General features: G+C 36.3%; 2 protein-coding genes across 5 annotated transcripts in view; one reads left to right on the top strand and one right to left on the bottom strand.

Moving 5' to 3' along the window:
- The window catches only part of LRRC40 (leucine rich repeat containing 40), a 257,736-nt gene extending 252,221 nt beyond the window's left edge, over window positions 1-5,515 (bottom strand). Inside the window, 1 exon segment of the mRNA XM_053693365.1 lies at window positions 5,290-5,515. Within this exon segment, the coding sequence (XP_053549340.1) occupies window positions 5,290-5,437 (148 nt within the window). The 5' untranslated portion in view covers window positions 5,438-5,515.
- A 576-nt stretch (window positions 5,516-6,091) lies between these two features.
- SRSF11 (serine and arginine rich splicing factor 11) overlaps window positions 6,092-21,037 on the top strand; it is a 110,972-nt gene continuing 96,026 nt past the window's right edge. For 2 of the 4 annotated variants that reach the window (XM_053693363.1, XM_053693361.1), the window contains exons 1-2: window positions 6,092-6,408; window positions 13,928-14,061. In XM_053693363.1, coding sequence (XP_053549338.1) covers window positions 6,287-6,408; window positions 13,928-14,061 — 256 coding nt within the window. In that variant the 5' untranslated portion in view covers window positions 6,092-6,286. The remainder of the gene's footprint in view (window positions 6,409-13,927; window positions 14,062-21,037) is intronic. The other 2 variants (XM_053693362.1, XM_053693360.1) reach the window with 1 other exon arrangement.

Here is a 21,037-nt window from a genome sequence, read left to right as displayed (position 1 = left end):
CTAGAAAGAGCAGCAAACTGTCAGTGGGGTTTTGCTGGCTTTTTAATGGAAAATAAAAATGGAGCCATAAAAAGGGGAACCATTCCAACATTACTGTAAAGGATGTTTAATAGTATGTCTAGCTACATCTATGCTAGCTAGTTCTAATGACAGCCCTTTGTTTTTATTAAGATAGAATAAAAAGAATCAAATGAAGAAACTGCATCCCAGTACTATTTCTAATGCTTAGTCATTTCCTTTTGTCTACATGTGCAGGCATAGTCATGTTATTTTCCTATTCAGTTTAAGTTCTTTGAAATCACAAGTGATTTCAGTGAAATATCATGAGATCACAGCAAAGGCAAAGCATTACCTCAGTACTGCTGATGCTGATTGGCTATTGTTTTATTAGGTTTTTTTTCAACTTGTAGCTGAAGCATAACAGTTTACACAGCACATACTCCGCTGAGCTGAAGAACTTTTGAGGTAAAATATCTTCCTTTTTTACATAGAGATGCTCAGGTGATATTTTCGTGTCAGCTTTTTACAGCTATGCTGCATCACTTTCAAGTGATTTATCATAGGAGTATTATGTCCCTTTAAAAAGAGGAAAAAAAGAAATGTTACGTGTTACATGCAAATGGGTAAACACAGTAATCAGCCAATTTCCAATAGTGCATTGCTGCTTTGGAGCATATCTAGATATGATTTCCAACAAATGAAACCAAGAAAATAAAGTAAGGGGTTAATCACAATCTATCTTTTGGTAATTATTAGCATGTAAGCTGCTTATTAGCGGTCAGACATTTTCCCCAATTATTGTCAGCATTTTTCATTGTTTCAGTAAAAAATGGCCCTATACATAACATGTAAAATACTTGATACTAGTTACATTTACAGGGCCATTTGTCACTTACCAAATTCAACAGCTAAAGCAGTAAGGGCAAGATGCCTAAAACGTTGTTGCTGCATGACCCTATCATTTAACAATAAAGGTCTTCTCATGGAATAAAGTGCTGCGGTCTAAACTATATTTTGGATTGGAGATTTGGCAGTAACCAATAAAAATGTGCACAAAGGAGGAGGTGCTGTACTTTTTTTTTAATGTATTTTTTTTATATATATATCCAGCCACTAATCAGCAGCTATATCCCAGTAGTACATTACTGCTCCTGAGCCTACCTAGGTATGTTTATCAACAAAGCATACCCAAAGAACAAAGCAAATTATAGAAATACATATTGAAATGTGTTGAAAATCGAATGTCCTGAGTCTTGAAGTTTCGTTTTTCACTTTACGGTCCCTTTTAAAATACATGCACACATCTCTTTTGGATCACACCAGGTTAATTGCACCCATTTCACCTATTCACATCACTGCATACTATGAAAAAACGAGAAATCAACATACAGGCCCCTTCACCATGTAATTTTCTAAATACAGAAAATCACCAATTATTTTAAATCAGGAGATTAAGCCTTAATTGATCGATTTGATTAGTCTACATCAGAACAACGTTCTAATGTAAACAAATTGAAATCTTGTGATCGTGCATGCGATTGCGAGATTTTAATAATGGGATCGAGTCAGGGGGCAAGCCTACAATGCTAGGCATGCTCACCAGGTCCCGATCCCATTCTGAAAGCGCTGATGGCTTCAGTACAGTGCTAAAGCCCAGGGCAGGAAGGCATGGAACGTCCTAATGTCAGTAAAAGGTTAAAGGCTCATTAAACACTAAATACATTTCATGCACCTCCCTCTAACCATGGGTGCCACCATGATGGAACCTAGGTTACACTGCAGGTATCTGAAAGTCATCACTGAAATGTAGCGCAAGATAGATTTCATAAAGTCCAAAAGAAAAAAGCAGCAACAAGCCAAAACTTGCCATTAGAACCCAAGTTTAAAGGTAGATACCATCAGTATAGAGACGAGGTACACAGTCAGAACAACTTGACACGTTTTATGCATGCGCTTTATTTATTAAAGGACCTCTGATGAAGCGCATGTGCGAAATGAGTCAGGTTGTTCTGTGTACCTCCTCTGTATACTGATGGTATCTACCAATGAACTTGAGTTCTAAAAGGAAGTTTTGGCTTGTTGCTACTTTTTTCTTATGGACTTTATGCATTTATTGCAGCTTGAAGGGTCGCTGTAGCAGCTTGGCATTTGCTTTATTTGTTCCAGTGTTCACAGAAGTTTATTAGGTGCTTAGTTACTTCCCTGTTCACGCCGCACCAATACCAGGGTGAGGAACATCGAGTTGTGACGTAAGCATTCCTGTCCAGAGACGGTTAAGAGCACACTCCCACCCCACCAAAGAAGTAAGGCGTCATACAGAATAGACGATTCAGGACAGAGCAGGGCTATACACCGGGTCTGTACCAAGTTGTGAGATGACTTTCCCTTAGATTTATGGTTGCAGTGCTGAGCATACACTGGCAATCTCCTAGAGACTCTGTCACTTGGAGTAAGGGATACAAGCTGCACCTTATTACATAGTGGATTGTTTTTTGGCACATGACCAATAACAAACTTTTTTCTCTATATAGCTCCTGTTAAACCTTCACGTTATACTGTTCTGCATTACTTGATAATACGGATCTACTGAGGAAAATTGGAACTTTTCCCTTATGATTTATTAATGGACATTGTTTTTGGGCTACTCATTTTCCTGTTATTGTTTATTGATAAGCTAGATTTCAACATTGTGGCACCCATGACTAGAGGAAGGTGGGGAATAACTGCAATAATGTGGTCATAACACCACAAAACTACAGAGGTAACCATTTCAACCTTCTGGGTATCAGTGGCAGATGATTTTTGGGACCATGATACACACACACATACAAATTATTACATTACATGATTACACACACACAAAAAAGCTTTAATAATAGCAGGGGGGTCTCTAAATTGGTTCATTTGTTCAGAAATGTAAGATATGCATGGCTTTGGCATTGCTTTTTAGAAATTAGAAGGCAGCCAATTGCAGCTGCGCACAACACTTCTGAAATACCTGGCAGCGAAGAGGTTAATTATCTGTTATGGGTAATATTTCTATAGTGTAGTTCCATTTATACATCTCCAAGTTCATAAAATCTTACACAGATGAAGAGGAACTTGCACAATAAATAGGGAAATGGAGGGAGTTTGGCTATTAAAAAATAATTGCAGTAAAAACAATGTTAATTTGTTCAAAAATGTTTAGACTTGGCTGATATGTTAGACAATAGCAACACAACAGAAATGTATTGTATAACAAGGTGTTTACTGTCCCTTTAAGCTGTATTCAAAAGAAATGTACAGGTAGCCCTCAGTTTACGCCGGGGTTAGGTTCCAGAAGGAATGGTTGTAAATCGAAACCCAGTTTATAATGTAAGTCAATGGGAAGTGAGGGAGTTAGGTTCCAGGCCCCTATAAAAATTGGCATAAGTAACACCTAATATATTATTTTTAAAGCTTTGAAATAAAGACTTTAAAAGCTAAACAGCATTATAAACCTAATAAAATAATCACACAACACAGACTTTACTTTCATTTTTCTGCAAACAGTTCTTTCTATGCATTCCAATCTAGACTGATTTATAGACAGCAAGATCTTGTTCCTGCTCGATAGCTCAGGTCTGGTTAAACTGATTAATTTCAGCTTGCTTGGCTTGCATATATTTGCTGCAACACAAGCGGACAGCTCCACCTACTGGCTATTTTAATCAATGCACTGATTCTCAATGCTTTTCAATAGCAGTCACATGACTGAAAAAAAAGGTTGTTATTCTGAAACGGTGCAAATTGAACCATTGTAAACCGAGGGCCACCTGTACTTCCATTAAGGCATACAGTTTATAAAGCACATTTTAAAAACAAAAGTGAGATATGTCTAAATTCTATTTGCATTTACATACCCAGAATCCCTTGTTTCTGTGGCAATACTAGCCAAGGTTCTGCAGAAACTTTCTTAAGTTTCACCTATTTCCATGTTTCTATTCTATTTAGCTGATTCACTAAAGAATGGTCAGACGTGTAGCTTTATTGATTGGATGCACAAAACACAGGAACTCATGAAGTTGGAAAAAGTACTCGGCCTGTTTAGCGTGTCTACTGTGTGCCAAGATTTGTTTGGGAAGATCGTTCTTTAAGGGACATGAAACCCATTTTTTTTCCCTTTCATGATTCAGAAAGATTATACATTTTTAAACAACTTTACAATTCAATTTTGCTTCATTTTCTTGGTATCTTTAATTGAAGAAGAAGCAATACACTCATGGGAGCTAGCTGAACAGTTGTAAGCCAATGAAAATGGGCATACAAGTTCATTTACCAATCAGCAGCTAGCTCCAAGCTCCTACGCCTATCTAGATATACTTTTCAACAAAGTATACCAAGAGAATGAAGCAAATTAGATAATAGAAGTAAACTGGAAAGTTGTTTAAAATCGTATTCTCTTTCTGAATCATTAAAGAAAAAAAAAAGTGGTTTCATGTCCCTTTAACTCATCTGAAGTGTAAATGTGTTACACAATAAATGCTTACTTAAAGGGATATGATACCAAAATGTTGATGCACTTGCAAGCGATGTAGCATAAAAGCTGACTAGAAAATTTCACCTGAACATCTCTATGTAAAAAAGCAAGACATTTTACCTCAAATTTCCTAAGTAATCACACCCCACTCTAATACGAATTTAAAGGGATATTGTACACTAGATTTTTCTTTGCATAAATGTTTTGTAGATGATGCATGTATATAGCCCATCAGGGAGCGTTTTTATAACAACGTATAGTTTTGCTTATTTTTTTAATAATATTGTGCTGATTTTTAGACTCCTAACCAAGCCCCACAGTGTCAGATGTATACACACGATTACATCTCCTGCTGGCTTCTGTTTGTCTAATCTGTCTTTTCATATTCAGGGAGGGGGGAGTGTCTGCTCTTTATGTTTTCCTAGTCCCTTTCACTGGGTGTTCCAGCTAACCTCATCAACAGTGCTAAACTTTGAGCTTCTAAGTAAGTTTTTTAAAAGGTTTTATACTGGATTTTTAGATCAGTATCTATGCATATTCTTCTTTATAGTAGTGTCTATTACATGCAGTTATGTGAAAATTGGTGTATACTGTCCCTTTAAGCAGCCAGTCAGGATGCGTGTCCCAGGACAGGCCAGGGAGCGTGCATCTGACAAATATAAATCATATATAGACATAAACACACACCATTCCTCCCTATCCCCCTTCATATTCTCTGTCTCCCTAGTCTTAACACCCAGACAGGTGTCTCTCAGGCTATGTGAGACAGGAGCCTTCCCTTCTCTCACCCTCAGTCAGGCCTCTCCCTGACAGGTTTAATTGACCGCTTTTCCGGGCCGCCTTGATTAGTCCCTGGGGTACAGACGGCTCTTTTTCCTCTTCACGAAAGCCACTCCGAGGTCCAGCGCCTCTTGCTCCTCTCTTAAACCGAGACATGGTTCCGAGCTACCGGTACCGAGCGGCTAGATTTAAACTATGCTCAGCCGCCAACAAAATAGTAGAGCACGCCCCAGTGCTGCCTACAAGCCACTAGATGTCGCTAGAGCGGCAGATTGGATTGTAATAAATTATATGGCGGGGATGGGTATATCACAGAAAATATAAACTTGTTTTCAATGCTTAGAGGCACATTTTTAGCTATAGTTTCCATTATTCAGTTTTAAAGAGATAATTTGTTTAGTCTGAATAAAAAAAGGACTATAAAACTTTTCTAATTTGACAATAATTTTGAGGTATTTTATAAATCAGTAGTATGTGAATGGAATATGGCAACTACATATGACAACAGTTTGTAACAAAATATAGTCTATCAGAGGCTATGAATTCAACCTCAAAGTAAACATTGCAAATGGAGATGCTGGTGCACTAAATAATGTAATAGTAAATGGTACTGAGTTACTGACAATGTGACTACTGATTGAATGAAATATAGCAACAATAAATTGATATTAATTTCCACTGTATATTTATAAAATGTTGGCTACATGTTTCAGTTTTAAATATGGTCGTTTAATAAATGTCAATGACAACTGATACAAAGATTTGCGTAGCTCCAGTGCGGGGCGCATTGCGCATGCGTGCCTGGTGCATTGTGGGATACTGCGGCCCAGCTTGGCTCGTTGTTGTTTCATGGCTGCGATTCTCACAGCTGTGTAATCGTCCCGGTGTCGCCATCGCTCTCCCCCGTTCTTCGGCCACCGCTGACTCGCTAGATTACTACTAATCCTGTGTGTTACTCTTTTTTTTGTTTCCGTATTTAATGTGTTAAAGCAGGAGACAAGCGAAATGACTTCCAGCACCGACGTGATCCAGGTGACGAACGTCTCTCCCAGTGCCAGCTCGGAGCAGATGATAACCCTCTTCGGGTTCCTGGGCAAAATCGAAGATCTCCGACTTTTCCCGCCAGAGTAAGTACAGCTTTGATACAGCGGATGCGAGGGCCGGGGAGACATTTTGGGGAGCGAGAATCCATTGCAGATGGCGGATCAGGGGCTTTATTAGAACGTGGTGCCCACATGCATGTTATGGAAAGGGTTAATACAAGGTAGTCCAACCTTTGTAAATTAGGGGGTTGCATTGTTCATGCCAGTGCAAAACGTATCCAATTAATAGATACAAATGTCACTGTATTAAACTTTAAAGGAGAAACGTGACAAAAATGCACTCAGAAGTTTGTAAAGGTAATCCTCAGGAAGTACAGTAATAATTTGCACAGAAAATGAACAGTATGTGTTGCAAACTGGAAATGAGAGATGAGTGACATTAAATAGATTAAAATGTGAAAAATTAATTGTGGCCCCCTGGTGTTAGGTTGGACAATCTGAGTTAAACTTTTTGTTATAAATTACCCCCTCTGTAGTAGGGATGCTATTAAAGGATATGAAACCCCAAACATTATTTTGTGATTCAGACAGAACATACAACATCTTATAAAAGGTTCCAATTTACTTCTATTGTCAAATTTGTATTGTTCCAAAGATATTCTGTGTTGAAGAGATACCTAGGTCAGTGTCTGGAGCACTACATGCCAGGAAATATTGCTGCCATTTAGTGCTCTTGCAAAACTGTTGCCATATAGTGCTAGACATGTGCACGCTCAGCTTATGTCCCTGCTATTTAACAATAAATACCAAGAGAACAAAGAAAATTTGCCAAAAGTATATAGAAAGTTTGTCAAAATGTCATACTCTATCTGAATAATGAAAGGAAATTCTTGGGTTTCATATCCCTTTAATGAGGTATGGAATTGTGGGGAAAGTATTAGCAATTCAATTATTGTTTTATTTTATAGACCTTTATTTAGATCACGTGTTTAACTATTACTGATCTGAAATAATGAAACATTTGCCCAAGATTAGACCACAAAACCCAAGATTAAAGGGTTGGGAAAGTCAATATTCAACTTGCATGATTTAGATAGAGCATGTTATTTTAAGACACTTTTAAATTCACTTCTATTTTCAAATGTGCTTCGTTCTCTTAGTATCCCTTGTTAAAAAATGAATATGCACATATAGTGGGAGCTGCTGCTAATTGGTGCCTGCACACAGTTGTCTCTTGTGATTGTCTTAATAGATATTTTCAGCTTCCTGTCAGTAGTGCAATGGATAACAAGTGAATGAAGAAAGTTTGATAATAGAAATAAATTGGAAAGTTGTTTAAAATTATATGTTATATCTGAATCATGAATTTTTGGGGTTTACTATCCCTTTAAACAATATAATCATTCTCATTGTTTAATATGTTATGTTTTTTGGAACCAGGTACTGTCTTAAAGTGATGGTAAATCTAATCGTATAACAAACGCTAGGATTTACCATCACTAAAAATAAACATTAGCTTCAGTCATCATTTACTAAAAAAAAATAGTGTTATTCTCCCCTACCTGCACTAAATGTATATCGCTAACTCAGCGCCTCCGTCAACCTACGGCACATCGCTCTTCTCCAATGAGGTGACATTTCCACCGCTAAACCAATAGTCGTACGTGTCATCTGACTGTGTTCTGTATCCACGCACCGCTATTGGTTTAGCGGTGGAAATGTCACCTCATTGGAGAAGAGCGCTGTGCCATGGACGGCTGGAGGCGTTGTTAGCTATATACTTTCGGTACAGATAGGGTGAGATTAAAGTGATGGTAAATCCTAGCGATTCTGAAACGCTAGGATTTACCATTGGTTTAAATAAAGGGGAATTTCAGTCATAAAGTATAATATACTTAATGCTGAAGGCTCCTTTATTTGTTTGCAGCATTCACCGCAGTAAGCTGCTAAGGCAGCCCACAGCAGAACGCTATTTGGCTGAGAGTTGACGTTTCCACCTCTTACCCAATAGCCATGCGGGAAATCCAGCGCCAGTCGCCACCAAGCCGGATTTCCCGCACGGCTATTGGCTAAGGGGTGGAAACGTCACCTCTCAACCAAATAGCGTTCTGCCATGGGATGCCTGAGCAGCTCAGTGTGGCGAAAGCTGCAAACAAATAAAGGATCTTTCAGCAGGAAGTATATTATACTTTGACTGAAAGTCCACTTTTTTTGTTCCAATGGTAAATCTTAGCGTTTCAGAAACTCTAGGATTTACTATCACTTTAACATTTTTATTTTGTTTAGTAAATGACTGAAGCTATTGTTTGGTTTTAATGATAGCAAATCTTAGCATTTGTTATATGCTTGGATTAACCATCACATTAAGTATAGATAAGAGTACTTATGCTTATATCTTAAAGCTGGCCTTGGCAAAATCCTAAAGAATGGAAACTGGTTCCTAACTACCTAAGTTATTCTACATATATCTATATACAAAAACCCTTTGACTCAAACCATTGTATAAGTGCCTCCTCATTATTTTTACTGGCTCCTAAATATGCCATACATGTGTCAACCCCTGTGTTAAGTCATCTTATTGTTGCTATAAACAACTCTTGCGATTTGGTTTACCAATCTATGAGGTGGAAATTGGCCAATTATTTTTTTACATGCAGATTTTGTGTCCACAATTAACACTGACACAGCCTGAGCACCTAGCTACAATCAAAAGTGTATATATAGCACTCTTGATAAAAGCATCAAACTGGTGCTAAAAAGGGATGGTAAAATTGGGCGTTACGTCTGTGTGCTCTAAAACTTATTACAGTTAATATATTAAACACTTGCACAGTACTTAATATCGTGGAAATTGCTTATGCTCTATAATGCTTCGCTTAGGTGAGTTGCTTTTACAGTTAGTGAATTTTTTTTTCTTTGTTTTTTCTTTTTGTTTCTTTTTTCCCCCCTTTTGTCCATTGTTGATGTGCTCCAACGCCGGACAGCAGCTTAAAAGGTGAATAAGCTATGACCATACATTTAAAGGGGCATAGACGCAAGAGGCGAAAGCATAATTCTGCCTGTATATAAACTCTTGGTAAGATTTTGCCTTGAATTTGGACTTCAGCTATGGCCACTGCTTCTCAGAAAGCAAATTGTGCAGTTAGAAAACTGTAAGAAAGTAGTGAAAAGGTTATTCTGGAGGACAGATTAAGCTGTTAGAGACTTGCAAACCTAGTTCTGTATTCCTTAAAAGAGACAGTTCTGAGGATATATATACCCGGTGGAAGCAGGCTTCACTTTCTACAAAGCAAAAGCATTTAGTAACACTTTTAGCTAACATCAGTATCCAATATTTTATGGGACATTGAAAATGTACAATGCTGATCCATGGGGGATTTTCCATCTGAAAGTGTATTTTTATAAGCACCTTAATGAAAATGAATGGATCATGGGGAAGTTGGTGTTAAATTTTAAGTATGTGTATGTATATTTGTGTGTGTGTGTGTATACATATAACACTGTAACATTTTTGTGTGCTGTAAAAAAAAAATTTTTTTTCTGCTGTAACACTTTGTTTTCTTTAAGCTGATTATGGAGTAGGTCGCTGCCATATGTTACTTAATGCAGCTTAAGTCCTAATGCATTCATAGAATGTTAACTAGAGATAATTTGTTCTGTGCTTTAAAGGGTTATTGTAGTTTGAATACAATATTAACTCTTGCCAAAGTCCATTTTTATAACATCATTATAGGTGTTTTGTAAATATATAAAAAAAAAAAAAAACAACAAAAAAGGCTTTTTTTTTTGTGTGTGTAATTCCCTCTCGTTCCCTGGTGCTTCTTATTGTGTGTGCACAGATCAGCTAGTAGCCGGAGTGGTGCATTTGTGTTGGAAACATTAACCTTTGCAAAAGCATTGTGTTGTGCACCTTATGTAATAATATACAGTATAACAGCTGTCCCAAGAAAAATGAGCATAGTAGAAGAGGGCAATGTTTAATGCTCCAGGGCTAACTTTTTATTGTCCACACACAACACAGCCATATGCATATACCATTTTATTGGAGGAGGAACGGGCAAGTGACGATAAAACGGCTCTAAGTATATTTTACACACTTTTAATGTCTCTAAGTTGTAGGTTTTTGTGTGTATGTAAGCCGCTCTAAATTCTCTCTTAAACCCAAATTTTTTGTTTCATGATTCCGATAGAGTATACATTTTTAAAAAATACTTCTGTTATCAAATTTTCTTCATTTCTTATCCTTTGTTGAAAAGCTGGGATCTAAGCTCATGAGTGTGCACATGTCTACAGCATTATATGGCAGCAGTTTTGCAACAATGTTATACAATAGCAGGGGCACTATATGGCAGCACTATTTCCTGTCATGTAGTGCTTCAGGCATGTACATGCTACCTACCTAGGTATCCCTTCAACAAAGAATAACATGAGAACAAAGCAAATTTGATAATAGAAGTAAATTGGAAACTTTTTTTTAAATAGTATTCTCTATCAAAATAATGAAAGGAAAATTGTGAGTTTAATGTCCCTTTTTAAAATCTTAGTTTTTGAGAAAAAGAAAGTGCCTGTTCTCTAGAAACTGAGCCTTTTGCACCATGTATATGAGATATATATTTAGACTGGCGGGCTGGTATTCAGTCTATTTAAAAGCACAATATATTTCAGTAGTCAGTGAGCCATGGTTCCTAAAACATTCTACTAGGCCATTAAATACAGCAGGGTTGTATAATAGGCAATGCAATAGAACTTGCTCATTACGAAATAAGTAGTAGATTTATTTATTTTCTGAAAGTTTTCAGTTACTTCCATTTCCCCTCCCCCTGTATCATATCGGCCAATCGCAAAAGCATATACAAAAATTCTCTACTGTTGCACATGCTCAGAAGAAACCTGGTGTCTCAAATAGTGTGTATTATAAAGGCTGTGCACAATTTGATAATGAAAGTATATGGGCTTTTATTTTTTTTACTGCATGCTCTATCTGAATCATGAAAGTTTTGTTTTTACTTTTGTCATGTTGATGAGAATTCAACAAAACACTATCCCCAGAGCCTAGGCTCTCTTTAACCAGTTTCCAGAGTTTTTATATTTGATGGTTGTGAACAGATACACTTTTTGGGATATCCTTAATGTCAGCTTGCAGTTGAGGGTTGCAAAATTCCATGTTACATATATTTTAATACTTGAACATTGTGGACCCTGTTTAAGCTCAATTAGTTTGTGAAAGTTTATGCAAAAATAAAATGCGCTAATTTTCTTAATTTCTTATTCCCCCCCTCTGTAGTCCCACATTTTACAGGGTCAGTCTATTACATAATTTTTGTTTAAAAATATAGATGATCTCTATTACCTATGCCCCAACTTTGCATAACCAAGAAGGTTATATTAATATATTTTTTGCCTCTGATTACCTTGTATCTAAGCCTCTGCAGACTGCCTCTTATCTCAGTTCTTTCACACTTGCATTGTAGCCCGTCAGTGCTGACACATAAATAACTCCACTGGAGTGAGCACAATGTTATATATAGTGATATATATATATATATCATCTCCCATATTAACTAGCACTGTCTAGCTGTGAAAATGTCAACATGCACTGAGATAAGAGGCAGCCTTCAATGGCTTAGAAATTAGCATTTGATCTTAACTAGTTTTAGCTTTCAACAAAGAATACTAAGAGAGCAAAGCAAATTGGATGATAAAAGAAAATTGGAAACTTGTTTTAAATAGAATGTCCTATCTGGGTCATGAAAGTTTTTAATTTTGACTAGACTGTTCCTTTTAAAGTATTCACTCCTACAAAGTGGTTACACACATAGCTAAAGTTGTGCTCAGTAGCACCATGGTCAGCTAATTAGCAGTGCCATTTATGGAACCACCAATCAGCTGCCATTTTCTGCTTGGGAACTGCAGTGATAAGTTTAACCCCTTTATGCTATATTAGCTATTCTATAACTTTACATATGTTTCTTTGAGAGGGATATATATATTTTCATTATTGAATGCTAAAGTACTTCATAATTAGTTGCCATCATTTTAGCTGACAATCACTACACCACTTGAATTGCATAAATAGCTATGTATTTTTAGCACATTCTTAGCAGCCACGTCCCATTTTCATACAATCTCTTAGTACTTTTAGGTGTATGAGAATAATTTGTATCTGCTCAAGGATGCTTATAAACAAGAGCAATTACCGCATAGAACTTACATTTAAATACTTTTGCTGCTTAATCTAAAAATGTTGTATGACTAAGTGTGCGTTACATTTTCTTAATAAATTTACATATTTTGATATACGAATAGAATACCTCCAAAACCACCCATGATTTTGCACTGTTTGTGAACCTCCTAAACAGTTCATGTACAAGATGTTTTACACTATTGTCTTTCTGTTATATTTTTGATTATTTTCTGTTCTGAACAGTGAGTTTCCTTTGACTATGTGTATGCATGGCAACTTTCAGGTGAGCAGCAATGTAAGATAGTTAAAACTTTTTTTTTTTTTTCTTTTTTTTTTTTTAAATATTGTTACATTAAATGTATTTTACTTATTTTTTTTTACATTTTAAAGGGACGGTGTACACCAATTTTCATATACCTGCATGTAATAGACACTACTATAAGGAATAATATGCACAGATACTAAAACTCTAGTATAAAACCTTTTAAAAACTTAAAGGGACAGTCAACACCAGAATTTTTGTTGTTTTAAAAGATAGATAATCCCTTAATTACCAATTCCCCAGTTTTGCATAACTAACACAGTTATAATTACACGTTTTACCTCTATAATTACCTTGTATCTAAGCCTCAGCAGACTGCCCCCTTATTTCAGTTCTTTTGACAGACTTGCATTTTAGCCAATCAGAGCTGTCTCCTTGGTAAATTCATGAGCATGAGCTCAATGTTATCTATATGAAACACATGAACTAATGCCCTCTAGTGGTGAAAAACGATCAAAATGCATTTAGATTAGAGGTGACCTTTAAGGTCTAAGAAATTACCATATGAGCCTCCGAGGTTTAGCTTTCAACTAAGAATACCAAGAGTACAAAGCAAAATTGGTGATAAAAGGAAATTGGAAACTTGTTTAAAATTACATGCTCTATCTGAATCATGAAAGTTTTTTTTTATTTTTGGACTTGACTGTCCCTTTAATTAGAAGCTCCCAGTTTAGTACTGTTGGACGAGGTTAGACTGGGACACCCAGTGATAGGGGCTGGGAAATCAGGATGAGCAGACAAGTGCCAGCAGGAATCTGTAGACATCAGTATACATCTAAAACGTTGGGGCTTGGCTAGGAGTCTTAAAATCAGTACAATGTTATATAAAAATAAGCAAAACTATACATTGTTACAAAAACACGCCCAGATGAGCTCTATAAATTGATCATCTACAAAACATTTATGTAAACAAAAATCTAGTGTACAATGTCCCTTTAAGAAAGCATGTGATCAGCTTTAGCGATGTGAAGGGAAATTTGGTTAATTTTGTTATATCACTAAAGAGAAAAGGATTAATAATGCTCTACTAAATGTTCCTTTTTTTCCTTACACCTTAAACACATGCTTCAACTGTGCTTTTCCTTTTCCTTTTTTAGTGATTCTCCTTTGCCTGTAACATCTCGTGTCTGTTTTGTAAAGTTCCATGATCCAGACTCTGCAGTGGTCGCACAGCATCTGACTAATACAGTGTTTGTCGACAGAGCTTTAATAGTCGTCCCGTACGCAGAAGGTTTGTACATTATTTGGTTATTTCTTTAACTGGGTGGGTGAATACAAATTAAATGTGCACAGTCTGCATGCTATAAAATGTTTTGTTTGTCTTGAATCCTTGGTATACTATGAGCATTCTGAATTGGCATAATACATTGTTAAATTGTCAGGTTATAATGTTTCCATTTTCTATATTGCCTATCTCTTAAAGGGACAGTTTACTCAAAATGTTTCTCCCCTTTAAATTGTTGCCAATGACATTTTGCCTGCTGGAGTGTATTGCATGATTTATAAGTAGCTTCTTTACCCTTTTTTCGGCACTTGAAATGGCAGATTTAGCCTGTGGTATCCCCACCTATACTGAACGTTTCTATACTGAAGTCTAGGCTATTGACAAGCCTGTTTTAACATAGCAAGCAAAATAAATTGCACTCCCAATGGGGTTCAGGATAGTTAGAGGAAACAATGGAAATTAGCATTTTATTTACTTTAGTGTTTAGCTTTGGTTTACAAACAAATAATAAGATGAGGAAGCAAGTTTGTGTACCCAAAGTGATAACTTGAGATCTGATATTTCCTGCGAGCTCAAGCCATTTTAATAGGTTGTGGCTTAAAAGCACAAAATCACCTAATTCATATCTACAAATAAACCTGAAAATGCAATTTCTCATACATTTTATACTCTGCAGCTGGTATAGCAAGTCATTGAAAATACAATAAAGTGATGGTAAATTACAAAATTACCATTACTAGAAATAAACTGGACCTTTGTTGATCACTTGGTAAAAAAAAAAAAAAAGTTGCTAAACTCACCCTGTCTCCTCGCTAAAGTCAGAGCCTCTGGTCGCCCATGACACAGCATTCTTCGCAATGAGGCGACGTTTCCACCTCTAAAGCAATAGTCCTGCTATTCATCTGACAGTGTTATGTATGCTAGCATGGCTATTGGTTTAGAGGTGGTAAGTCACCTTATCAGTGAAGAGCACTGTGCCGTGGGCGGTCGGAAACCCTGACTTTAGCGAGGTGCCGTGGCACAGACAGGGTAAGTTTAGCACCATTTTTTTACTAAGTGATCAATGAAAGTCCAGTTTATTATTTTTAGTGATGGTAAATCCTAGCATTTATTAAACACTCTGATTTACCAACACTTAAAGGGAAAAACAATTTTTACAGTATACTGTCCCTTTTAATTTTGATATAAATGTGCCTTGTCACTGGGTTTTGCATATTAATTTGCCAGCTTGTTCTCTAATAAAATTTGAAAAACTTAAATTTCCCAATTTCCCTTATGGAAACGGTTGGGATTCAATTTGACACACAAAATGGTACTTTCCAACAAATCCTTACAAAATCATCCAGGTTTGTACTTTAAAGGGATGTAAAATTGAAAATGCCAATTAAACATGGTCATCCCTTTTACATCTGTTTTGCAGTCTTTAAATGCCAAGTCTACCATGGATTAATTGTGCTCTCTCTTAAAGACTGTAACTCTCAAAAGGTGCTGGATTGGGCGCTGGTCATTTACGTTTGCTTCTCTTTCCTTTTTCACATTTGCCTCCTTTACCATGTCTCGAAATATTTGCTTAATAATAAACTCTTCTCTCTGTTATTTGTGTGTGTGATTTTTGTAGTGGAGAAGGCATTTGCAAAGCCCTTCCCGATGGCAGAAAAACTGGGTCCTCTGCTGCTTCAGGGGATTCTAGACATTACAAGCACTCGCGTCCCCACAGTGTTTTTCATGGTGTGACTACTTAACTGGCATTGTTTTATTTTAGTTAATGTGCAGGAGCATGCAATTGTAGACTGCTTTTTATATGTGTTAAACTGCAGGTCTCTTATTTTTTGTTATTTGTATTTCACATGTGTAAACAAATACAGAAATTATTTTTGTAACCATAATTTTTTTTTTTTCTTTTCTTTTTTTTTTCTTGAGCGAGTTAAAGGGACATTAAATTCAGCAAATTTCTGGCGGCATACTAGTTATTTAAATATGTTACAGATAAGTTAAACTCCCTCATCTTTACTGGTGGACAGTGAGTGACATGCCGCACAGCACGAGCATCAGTTTTACAAGAAAAAGTAGTAATGCCTATTTTTCTTTTTTAAATAATAATTTTCTTCATGCTGTAAAGAAGAGAAAACGACTAAGGCACCTTTTAATCTCAGGCATTTTAAACACCAGGAATCACTTAATAGAATGAATCTGACGTTCCTGCTTTCAATCTACGTTATAAATATAGTAAGCCTGATTTATTTATATATATATATTTTTATAAACTGGAAAGTCAAATAAAACATTGCTCATTATAGAGCATGCAAAACAATGTTCCAGTTCACTTCTAATAAATGTATTTTCTATTGGTATCATTTGTGGTATAGCACACCTAGGTAGGTTTAGAAATGCGCACTTGTCTAACAGGGACATAAACCCAATGTTTTTTCTTTCATGATTTAGATTGAGCATATGGTTTTAAACCACTTTCCAGTTTACTTCTATTATCAAAATGTACTTTATTCCTTTAGTATCCTTTGTTGAAGAGCAGCAATGCACTGATTAAAGCAGGCATATGTGCAGCCACCAATCAGCAATTTGCTTTTAGTAGTGCATTGCTGCTCCTGAGCCTATCTAGGTATGCCTTTTAACAAAGGATACCAAGAGAAGAAATCAAATTAGACAATAGAAGTAAAGTGATAAGTTGTTTAAAATTGTGTGCTCTATCTGAATCATGAAAGATTATGATCATTTTAAGCACTATATAGCGGAGGTGTTTGCAATAATGTACACATACTGCTGTCAGTGTTTAAGACGTGCACACTCTTGAGCCTACCTAGGTGTGCTTCACAACAAAGGATTTAAAGAGAACATAATACATGTTAATTGAAGGAAGCTATTCTGTCTGTATGACAGTTTAAAGGGACATTAAACACTAAATAAATTTTATAAGCATAGTATTGAGGTTATTCCCTGCTTCCCTCTAGTCATGAAATATCCCAGTGGTTGTGTTTGTACTTGTACTGCAACTCTCCTTTAGATGCCTGCCGTTTAATTTAAGTTCCAAAATGGAGGCACCCGCAATTAGAGGCTGATGTATGAAATTGATTTTGTGTTTAATGTCCCTTTGATTTTTATGTTTGTGCCTCTTTAATTTTGATTCTCTTGTCCCTTTTAAAAGCATTGCAGCACATAATCCACAATTCTTACCCTAGCTTTTGCAAAAGCTCTTGAGTGCCTCATTGTTCTGTAGCAATTTTTTTTTTTTGCGGTTATGAAGATATGGACATTACTGGCAATCCGGTGACATACCACCTAAACGGCATGTGCCCACTGCTTTTCTTGCAACCTAGGTTCATAAACTGCAGAACACCTGGCATGACTTCTTTTTTGTCTGGAGTAAAACTGGAACAATAAATCTTGCTACAGGAGGGGGCCTTAGTGGCTTGTGCCAGACAGGGTGGAAAATTTGCTTTCTCCAAATGTTTTCAAATTATTAGAGGTAAGAGTTGTGCAGTTTGGGCTGCAATGTTTTTGAAACATTGCAGTGAAAATGGAGCTTTGCTTTCTCTTTTTAAAGGGACCATAAACTTGAAAAATAAAGTTATATCATTCTGCACATAAAGCAGAATTATGTAACATTATCTTAGTGTCAGCTTTACAAATGAAAATATTTGATAGATTTTAGCTCTCAAAGTTGCACTTACCTGGTTTCCTCTCCAGGCTCTTCTGATCAGGTCTTTTTCAAAAGCGATGTCTAATCACAGCTCGCTCTATTGAACTAAAAGTAGCTCGCTACCAGACCATCTAGTTCAATAGAGCGAGCTGTGATTAGACACCGCTTTTGAAAAAGACCTGATCAGAAGAGCCTGGAGAGGAAACCAGGTAAGTGCAACTTTGAGAGCTAAAATCTATCAAAAATCTTTTTTTTAAAGCGGTTTCTATGTTATATACCTTAATTCTGCACAATGTGCAGAACTTTATACCATTATTTTTTACATTTATCGTGTCCCTTTAAGGTCATGTGTGACTTATCAGATCTGGTTGTTGATTATGAATAAGTAAAATATCCCAATGTTTACCACAGTGTTTTGATAATCTCTTATATTTATTTTTTGAGGGCTGGATGGGATAAACAGTTTATCTGATACCTGAAGTTTCATCATGAACACTAACCCAGTCTTGATGGTCAATAAAGAAGTGAAGCAATTTATTTTGTTCTAATTTACACATTTTATTCTTTATAAACCTTGTAGATAATTGGAAGATAAACGGACTTTAAGCTCATACTCCTGAAGAATTATTAAAGTGCTTCACCTCTATCTGAAAAAAGCTAAAAATATAGGGGTGTTAGTCTAGCTACCATGTGGGGCCCTATATTTCTTTATCTTCTGAAAATATGGGCTGTACATTCATTGGAGCCCTGATTTTATAGTTAAACCTTAAAGGGACAGTCTACACCAAAATTCATGTTTAAAAATATAGATAACTCCTTTACTACCCATTTCCCAGCTTTGCACAACCAGTATTAATATACTTTATAACATCTCAGTTTCTAAGCCACTAAAGACGGCCTCTTATCACATGCTTTTTTATTATCTGTTCACAACAAGAGACTGCTTGTTCATGTGGACTATATTAGATAACATTGTGCTCACTCCTGTGGATCTGGATATATTAGATAACATTGTGCTCACTCCTGTGGATCTTGCTAAAATGCAAGTCAATAGATAATAAATAAATAATAAATAGCTATGAGATAAGGGGCAGTCTGCAGAGGCTTAGATACAAGGTAATCACAGAGGTAAAAAGTATATTAATATAAGTGTTGACTGTGTGCAAAACTGGGGAATGGATAATAAAGGGATAATCTATCTTTTTAAACGATAAAAATTGTGTAGACTGTCCATTTTTAATAAAATAAAATTTTCTGTAGGAATGCTGGCTTAAATATATTTATTTCTTTCATGTAATTAGCAAGAGTCCATGAGCTAGTGACGTATGGGATATACATTCCTACCAGGAGGGGCAAAGTTTCCCAAACCTCAAAATGCCTATAAATACACCCCTCACCACACCCACAATTCAGTTTTACAAACTTTGCCTCCGATGGAGGTGGTGAAGTAAGTTTGTGCTAGATTCTACGTTGATATGCGCTCCGCAGCAAGTTGGAGCCCGGTTTTCCTCTCAGCGTGCAGTGAATGTCAGAGGGATGTGAGGAGAGTATTGCCTATTTGAATGCAGTGATCTCCTTCTAAGGGGTCTATTTCATAGGTTCTCTGTTATCGGTCGTAGAGATTCATCTCTTACCTCCCTTTTCAGATCGACGATATACTCTTATATATACCATTACCTCTGCTGATTCTCGTTTCAGTACTGGTTTGGCTATCTGCTATATGTAGATGAGTGTCCTGGGGTAAGTAAGTCTTATTTTCTGTGACACTCCTAGCTATGGTTGGGCACTTTGTTTATAAAGTTCTAAATATATGTATTCAAACATTTATTTGCCTTGACTCAGAATGTTCAACTTTCCTTATTTTCAGACAGTCAGTTTCATATTTGGGATAATGCATTTCAATTTAACATTTTTTCTTACCTTAAAATTTGACTTTTTCCCTGTGGGCTGTTAGGCTCGCGGGGGCTGAAAATGCTTCATTTTATTGCGTCATTCTTGGCGCGGACTTTTTTGGCGCAAAAATTCTATTTCCGTTTCCGGCGTCATACGTGTCGCCGGAAGTTGCGTCATTTTTTGACGTTATTTTGCGCCAAAAATGTCGGCGTTCCGGATGTGGCGTCATTTTTGGCGCCAAAAAGCATTTAGGCGCCAAATAATGTGGGCGTCTTATTTGGCGCGAAAAAATATGGGCGTCACTTTTGTCTCCACATTATTTAAGTCTCATTTTTTATTGCTTCTGGTTGCTAGAAGCTTGTTCTTTGGCATTTTTTCCCATTCCTGAAACTGTCATTTAAGGAATTTGATCAATTTTGCTTTATATATATGTTGTTTTTTCTCTTACATATTGCAAGATGTCTCACGTTGCATCTGAGTCAGAAGATACTACAGGAAAATCGCTGTCAAGTGCTGAATCTACCAAAGCTAAGTGTATCTGCTGTAAACTTTTGGTAGCTATTCCTCCAGCTGTTGTTTGTATTGATTGTCATGACAAACTTGTTAAAGCAGATAATATTTCCTTTAGTAAAGTACCATTGCCTGTTGCAGTTCCTTCAACATCTAAGGTGCAGAATGTTCCTGATAATATAAGAGATTTTGTTTCTGAATCCATAAAGAAGGCTATGTCTGTTATTTCTCCTTCTAGTAAACGTAAAAAATCTTTTAAAACTTCTCTCCCTACAGATGAATTTTTAACTGAACATCATCATTCTGATTCTGATGATTCCTCTGGTTCAGAGGATTCTGTCTCAGAGGTTGATGCTGATAAATCTTCATATTTATTTAAAATGGAATTTATTCGTTCTTTACTTAAAGAAGTCCTAATTGCTTTAGAAATAGAGGATTCTGGTCCTCTTGATACTAATTCTAAACGTTTAGATAAGGTATTTAAAGCTCCTGTGGTTATTCCAGAAGTTTTTCCTGTTCCTAATGCTATTTCTGCAGTAATTTCTAAAGAATGGGATAAATTGGGTAATTCATTTACTCCTTCTAAACGTTTTAAGCAATTATATCCTGTGCCGTCTGACAGATTAGAATTTTGGGACAAGATCCCTAAAGTTGATGGGGCTATTTCTACCCTTGCTAAACGTACTACTATTCCTACGTCAGATGGTACTTCGTTTAAGGATCCTCTAGATAGGAAAATTGAGTCCTTTCTAAGAAAAGCTTATCTGTGTTCAGGTAATCTTCTTAGACCTGCTATATCTTTGGCTGATGTTGCTGCAGCTTCAACTTTTTGGTTGGAAACTTTAGCGCAACAAGTAACACATCGTGATTCTCATGTTATTATTATTCTTCTTCAACATGCTAATAATTTTATCTGTGATGCCA

The sequence above is a fragment of the Bombina bombina genome, chromosome 10 (genome assembly GCF_027579735.1).
Source record: "Bombina bombina isolate aBomBom1 chromosome 10, aBomBom1.pri, whole genome shotgun sequence".
NCBI lineage: Eukaryota > Metazoa > Chordata > Amphibia > Anura > Bombinatoridae > Bombina > Bombina bombina.
The sequence above is the reverse complement of the archived record's forward strand: the minus strand, read 5'-3'. Positions and strand labels throughout refer to the sequence as shown.